This window comes from Orycteropus afer, unplaced genomic scaffold (genome assembly GCF_000298275.1).
Source record: "Orycteropus afer afer isolate SDZICR_OR568_19922 unplaced genomic scaffold, OryAfe1.0 scaffold00431, whole genome shotgun sequence".
Lineage (NCBI taxonomy): Eukaryota > Metazoa > Chordata > Mammalia > Tubulidentata > Orycteropodidae > Orycteropus > Orycteropus afer.
In genome coordinates, this window is record NW_006922018.1 from 1,615,231 (window position 1) to 1,622,699 (window position 7,469).

Here is a 7,469-nt window from a genome sequence, read left to right on the forward strand (position 1 = left end):
TTTGGGTGGTTGTTGTTGTTGTTATGTGCCGTCAAGTCAACCCTGACTCATAGCGACCCCTCCTTGGGTTTCCGAGGCAGTATCACTACGGAAGTAGATTGCCCCATCTTCCTTCCGAGGAGTGGCTGGTGGGTTTGAACCGCCAGCCTTTTGGTGAGCAGTCAAGTGCCTTAGGCACTACGCTACCAGAGCTCCCATGGTTTGGGTTAGGCGCATCTAAATTCTCAAAGTGACATCTTTGCTTTTTAATACTTTAAAGAGACCGTTTGTGGCAGATTTGCCCAGTGCAATAGGTTGCTTAATTTCCTGACTGCTGCTTCCTTGGGCATTGATTGTGGATCCAGTTAAAATGAAATCCTTGAAAACTTCAATCTCTTCTCCGTTTATCATGATGTTGCTTATTGGTCCAGCTGTGAGGATTTTTGTTTTCTTTATATTGAGGTGTAATCCATATTGAAGACTGTAATTTTTGATCTTCATCAGTAAATACTTCAAGTCATCTTCACTTTCAGCAAGAAAGGTTATGTTCTGTATATCACAGGTCCTCAGTGATGACAGAATGCCAGAAGTTTGAATTCAGTGCACTGGCTTTAGCAGAAATCTTTCTCTTTCTCAGTCAGCTGGTGGAGGGGGAGTCTTTCTCTCTTTTCAGCTTCTGTTCCTTGGTTGCTCCGGCTATCTTCACATGTTCTGGTACCTATCTTCCCCTATCTGTGCCTTCTTGCTTCTGGACCTAATCTGCTCTTTTTGTATGTCCTAAGTGCTTGGGTTTAAGACCCATCCTATGCTGACATGGCCTCATTACCACACCAAAGAAAATCCTATTCCCAAATCTACAGATATAGCATTTAGTATTCCAACACATATTTTGGGGGGGACACAATTAAATCTGTAACAGGGCATGTATAGTTTTTCTACAAATTACACTTTGTAATTAACAACTTTCAACCAGGCTATTTGGGAACCTTGGCAGTTGCCTCCTTTAAAAATTTTGATTTCCTTTCAGAGCTTAAAGTGACATCCTTTCTTACAACATCAAACTGAGAATGATTTTTTTTTTTATTAATGACTAACTGCTAGTTTTCCTCCCAATTTACCCCGTAAATTATTCCAGAAGATTCATTAAGAATTTTGAGATTTGAATATATTGGGACTTAGAGGTTAGAAATCAGTAATCATAAACTAGATGTGATTCTAGGAGCCATTACTATGCATCAAGCTTTGGGTAAAAGTAGAAATATTAGTTTGAGAGGGGGATAGTGCATCTCTCTATCACCGATCATAGACCTCTGCGTAATCAGGCAAGCTATGGACTTGCTCTTGCTAATGTGCTTGAATAAAGTGGACTTAGGTAAGCCAATATTCATTGAAATCTGATCCAGGGAGCCCTTCCTCATCAGGGGTTGGAACTGTCTGGCTCTTACCTTCTACTGACCAAGGATGACCAGGAGAGGCACAGGCTTGCCCCGTGAACAAAACTATTAAAAGAAAGAGAAAGTAGCTTTCAAATGGAGAGAAAGAAGGACCAAGCAATGTTAGCCTTTGTCTCCCTGAGCAAAGATTTGCTGGGGTTTTAAAGGTTTTGAACTAGGTGGGGATTTTCTGAAAAGGGGTGGTAGTTTCCTAGAAAGGGGTGGCGCTATGGAAATTGGGTATATGCACAAGAGTTGCAGGGATTGCTAGGATACTTGATGAGTTGCAAGGGCTGGCAGGATACTTGACATGACTTACTATGGGATGTCATGCATGCATTGTCCTTTGGGTTTGATTCCCCATCGGTGCCCTTGCTTCATTGCTGCCACCTCAGGAAGGCCACGTAGCAGTCTTCTTGTGGCAGTATGCACATGTTTGGAGAGCTGAAAACTAGGTTGCCTGCAAAACACCCACAAAAAAGATCTTGCAAGAAGGCAAGGCATTCAACTGTGTTGGCTACTTGGTTACCTCTGTACCTGATGTCTCAGAGTGTGGTTTGGCTTTTAGCTAAAGCACTTAGGCTTGCAGCTTGTGTTTTTAGTTAACCTTCAGGTCCTGCCACCTTCTGCCTGTCTCAAGATGACTTGTCTGAAATAAAGAAGTGGTCCAAATTAACAGAAGGCTAAACAGTAATCTGGGACTGGATGGTGGTAATGTGGGCCACACCGTGCATGGTAGGAAGGTAGCCAGAATTCACACACAAATCAAACGGCAGGGCAAAGGTTAAGTCAAGTGTGAGGCCTGCAAGTAGAAGTGAGAGCATTGATGAGTGTATCCATTGTTGGAACCTGGTCATGGGACAAGTACATATAGACATACAGAAGAAATCCAAGGAAAACCAGAATACAGAAGGATATGGAAACCAGGGTAGTAAAAACTGTTGGTACAGTCAAGAACTTTGCAGAAGCCAGAATGAGTGGCAGAAGAACATGCATGCTCCCTTCATTAGAAGATCCTGTCCCCAAACAAACTTTCCTTGCCAAGGTCTTTTCATACTTCTGGCAAAATGGACACTCATTGCAGAACAGGCCCATGTTGGTTAAGATACTGACGGAAGATTTTGATTTCTATTTTAGCTTCTATTATCTGCTGGCAATCATTGACATTACTGAGCTTATAGATGCATCTGTCTCCGTTATCTGTCTTCCTACTCTCCTGTGTGTCTCTAAGTCTATTCTGGTTTTTTTATTTCAGTTTTTTTCTTGTTGTTGTTGTTGTTTAGATAGTCTTCTCTTTTTATAACAGAGAAGTGATTAGGTTTAGAATCCACCCTACTCTGCCATGACCTTATTACATAACAAAAGAAAATTCCTTTTTCAAAACAGGGTCATATTTACAGTTACAGGGGTTATGATTTCACACATATTTTGGGGAAACACAATTCAATCCGTAACAATATCTCTGTCTATAGCCTCCTGAACTATGTGAAAATAAATTTCTGTTCTTTAAAGCCACCCACTTGTGGTATTTTTTTTGTATAGACAACACTAAGTAATTAAGACAAATATTACATTATTTCAGTTAGAAAAAATATGTCATCTTATTGGCATATGCATATATGCATGTGTGCATATATACAGAGCTAAAATTTAGCCAGTACACACTCTTAAGGCCATACTGAAATACTTGTTAATGACCAGTGTTTATTCTGATTGGTCAGTGCCTGTTCTGTACCAGTTGTTAAATATTTTACATATCATCCTTGTATAGGAAAATGTTCCTCAGAACACTCACTGTAGTCATCTCTGAGTGGGTGGGAGTAGGGTTCTAAGGAGTTTTACTTTTTCATATTAAATTTTTTTTATAGCTTATATATGCCAATTTTACAGTTACAGTAATAAAAACAAAACCCAAACTGACTGCCATTGAGTCAATTTTGACTCATAGTGACCCCCTTTGGGTTTCTGAGTGCAAAAACGACAAGGAGGCCACATGTTCTGACCTCCTAGAACCCCACAAGAGGAAGGCAGAATCACCATCAATAGCCCAAGGCCTATTACTGCAAGGCCAGACATGCTGCCTCCCTCCAGCCCTTTCTCCAACCGTTCCTCCCAAAGCACCCACCACCTCTCTCCTGGGTTTGATAATTCACTGCAGTGGCCACACAGAACTCACAGATTATGGGGTTTATTAGGGAAGCACCAGGCTACAACTCAAGTTCAGGAAGAACGCTCAGTTTCTCTCCCAGCCCAACGTCCCTCAGTCAACAGTCTCTCACAGTCTTTTTCCCAGCAGTGCTGGTCCCTCGGTGTCTCACTCAGCAATGCGTGTCTCTCGCGTCTCTTTCCCAGCAGCACGTGTCTCTTTCAGGGGCGCATGTCTCTTTCAGCAGCACATCTTCCTCCACCAGCAGTAAGAGAGAGTTCTGCCTCCAGGAGGCCTCCTTTTGAGCCTGGAAGGGTGGTCAAACTAGCCAATCACAGCATCAGAACTCTAAGCACGTGAGAGAGAGTGGGAACCTCCCAGAACATTGTATTGTGCCACACCCAACAGAAATAACCCAGGTGGATAGCTCCTCAGTTGCTCATAGAAAATCCCACCTTGGAGTTTACAAAGACTTATGGGTAGAAAAGCCACACTAAGTAATGTACTACACTGCACTGAGGTGGTAAATTTTTATGGAAGTAGATTGCCCAGTCTTTCTTCTGCAGAGTGGCTGGTGGGTTTGAACTGCCAGCCTTCTGGTTAGTAGTCAAATGCCTCAGCCACTACACCACCAGAGTTTCTTAACAGATATAATAATAGTAAGGTTATTTTAAAACTGGAAAAAAGTTGTGTCATGTTTGCTTGAGCAATGAAATTAGAGTTTTAGAAAAGAGCTTTTGATGTGAACAAGCATAGCAAGCAAATGTCTCCTTTGGGCTTTGAGTAACTTGGCACTTTTTCTTGGAAATAATGGTGCCCTCATGAGGATTGGCTACTTAATTATGGTATTTCCTTATTATAAATATCATAACCTCATTTTTTGATAAGATCGCTCGACTGCTTAGGCAAATGAAATAAATCTAGATTCCCCAGAGACATTTGACCAGTTCTCTCCTAAAATCCTTTTGGTCAAGACAGGGAAATCTAGGTTGTATGCTAAGTCACTTGGAAGGGTTGGAATGATTATATCCACGAGGGCCTCTTTTCATGAATTCCAGTTGCCACTGGAGTAGGTCTTTGGGGTCAAGCCCTCAGCCACTGTTGTCACCCTATGCTGGCCAGTATTTAAATTAATGACTTGGATGAAGACAAAAATTCTGGAGCATACCTGTGGAATATGTGGTTGGCTTGAAGCAAAGAGGAAGAATGGCAAATATTTTGGGTAACAGAGTCAGTATCAAAAATGCCAGAGAAGATACAACAGGGATTAATGTCAGGTTCTGCACTGGGGTCCAAAAGCTCTAGCATGAGCACATGGTGAGGATGGCTGGCTGGCAGCAAGATTCTGGGGCTTGGTCCATAGGAAACACAACATGAGTCAGAAGCATGATGAGGGAGTTGGAAAAGCTATTGGGGTTTTGAACATCATTTGCATAAACAAAGCGTTTAGAATGAGAAAAGCATTCAATTTGCACAATATTAAGTTTCAAAGATGGCACTATTAAAAAATGGAATGAGTAGGCTCATGAGAAGGTCTTCAACTCAATGTCTCTCTTTCCCCTTCCCAGCCCTCTCAGGAAGTGGTGAAGGAGATGATACAATTCTCCAAGGATACAATGGAAAAAATTGACAAAGCTCGCTCTGAGGGTTTGTACCATGAGGTAAAAATTCATTTTTTTATAGGGGATGGGATTGGGGAGGAAGGTGGAAAGGCTCTCATGCAAGGGAAGGGAAGGAGATGAAGATGTGGAGCTACCAATCAGGCCCTTTATCTGAATACATCTTTTTGTTGAGAACATGAATCTTCTTACCCTTAACCTTTAGCACCTCTTGAGGGTATGTTCTCAGTGACTCTTTAACCCACTGAAACTGGGTCTGAGGAGAGCAAAGGCAGCCTGACAAATGGCCTTGGGGCATCTATGATATCTCAACTTGGCATCAGGGATGGCAAAATGGAGACGGCAGTGAGAATGGAAGTGGATTGCTTGCTTTCCCATAATTGAATGCATATCCTGGTTGCGGAATCCAGTCTCCATCAACTGAGCAATCAGCCATGGCTGTAGAAGAATCAGAGGTCCTCAACTCTGGCTGAAACACCTTTTAAAACTCTTGATGCCCAGACCACAACCCAGAACAATTTCACCAGAATCTCTGGGTATGGGATCCAAGCATCAGTATTTTTAAAGTTCTTGGGTGATTCCAGTGGGCAAAGTTGAGACCCATTGCCAAACACTGACCTGCACACCAGTTGTGTCAAATTCACCTGGGCAGCTTGTTGGAAACACAAATTCCTATGTCTCACCTCTTGATTTGATTCATCCAACCTGCGACAGAACACAAGAACCATGTGTTCTGGTTACCTAGTGCCACTCTGACAGAAATATACCATGAATGGGATGGCTTTAACAAACAGGAGTTCATTCTCTTACAGTTTGGAGCCTTTAAGTCCGAGTTCAAAGTGCCAGGTTCTAGGAGCTGGGTAAAAGCCCCTCGACCTTGGACTTCAGCTCTGCCTCTTGCTCCCTGCCCACTGAAGCTAGAGGCACCTTCACTCAAGTAGCTACTAGCTGCTGAGGCTCATAAGCCAAGGTTGACAAATGAAATGGCACAGTCCTGATGTTACCAAACCACACGGCAGGCCAATAAGTCAAGTCCACTGTAAGTCCCAAGGTCGTCAGAGCATGGCTGTTGAACAACGATACGGCTACATGCAGGGTCCAAGCATGCCACAAGCTGGAGACCATTCCCAAGGCTTCTCTTTATATACACGAAGCAGACCACATCCCAAAGGCAACCACTCAGCTGATTGTGGTAGATCCCACCATAGAGTTGATTGCCAGTCTCCTCATGGGGATTAACTACCACCAGCTGCCCAGCCACTCAACCAGGCTCAGCCAAGTTGACACAAAACATAACCACCACACCTTGGATCAACATTATTTTTACAAGTTCTTTAAGCAACTCTTACGTGCAGCTGGGCTTGGATGCCAGTGGCAATGTGGGAGATTGGTTTAGGTTTATTTCTATGTTTTTCCTTTCTCTTCTTCCTTCTCCTTCACTCTCTCATTCATTGCACATTTTTTAGCCTCTCAGGAGTTCTATTGGAAGGAAGAGACAATCACATGAGAAAAGTGTTATTGTACAATATGGAAAATTTATGTCAGAGGCACGAGTTAGGAATTGTAACAATCAGGAGACCTTCACTGGCTTCCCTCTTCTTCATTTCTTCCTCTTCTCCATTCAAACAAACGTCTTGTTGGGACCATGGGCTTAACAGGGCTGTCTTCAGGATGAATGTCTCAATCAGTTGCCTCATGGGATTTTGGGAAAGTCTCAGAGCAAAATTAGTTCTCACTTGTTTTAAATGGAAAAAATTCTGTGACATTTAGCTCATTAGGGCAGCAAGAGAAGAAGGGAAGAATGAACAACTAAAATGTAGAGACTAGGTTCCGGCAAGATGGCGGACTAGGCAGAAGGACTGCACAGATGCTCTTCAACAAAGAAAAGGGAAACCAATTAACACAGACACAGAAAATAATCTTGGACCCCTGAGCCTTGAAGGGAAGGATACAAAAGTGGACTAAACCCCAACTAGCAGAAGAATTTGCATGAAAATACCAAAAAAGGAGACACACAGAGCTGCGGTGTGGCAGCAGACTGAGCAACCCTGACGGCACAGACGACACGGCTTGGAGATTCCCGAGTGGTGGTAGAACCTAAGAATTAAACCAAAAATCACCCTGCTACCCAGGGACTGCATGAAAGACTGTACATGGTGGCTGGGGACAAATGGAGAAGGTGAAGAGAAAGTTGGGCTGAGCTGTGGACTTTTGCCAATACGGAGGGCGCCACCATTTTGTAGATTTAAAAAGCAGCTTGACTATTTTGGATATTCAAAGAGACAGCGCTCT

At 42.9% G+C, this 7,469-nt stretch overlaps 1 protein-coding gene across 1 annotated transcript in view; it reads left to right on the top strand.

The window, feature by feature from the left end:
• SMYD1 (SET and MYND domain containing 1) overlaps positions 1-7,469 on the top strand; it is a 66,918-nt gene that overhangs the window by 51,823 nt on the left and 7,626 nt on the right. Inside the window, exon 7 of the mRNA XM_007954097.2 lies at positions 5,127-5,219. Within this exon, the coding sequence (XP_007952288.1) occupies positions 5,127-5,219 (93 nt within the window). The remainder of the gene's footprint in view (positions 1-5,126; positions 5,220-7,469) is intronic.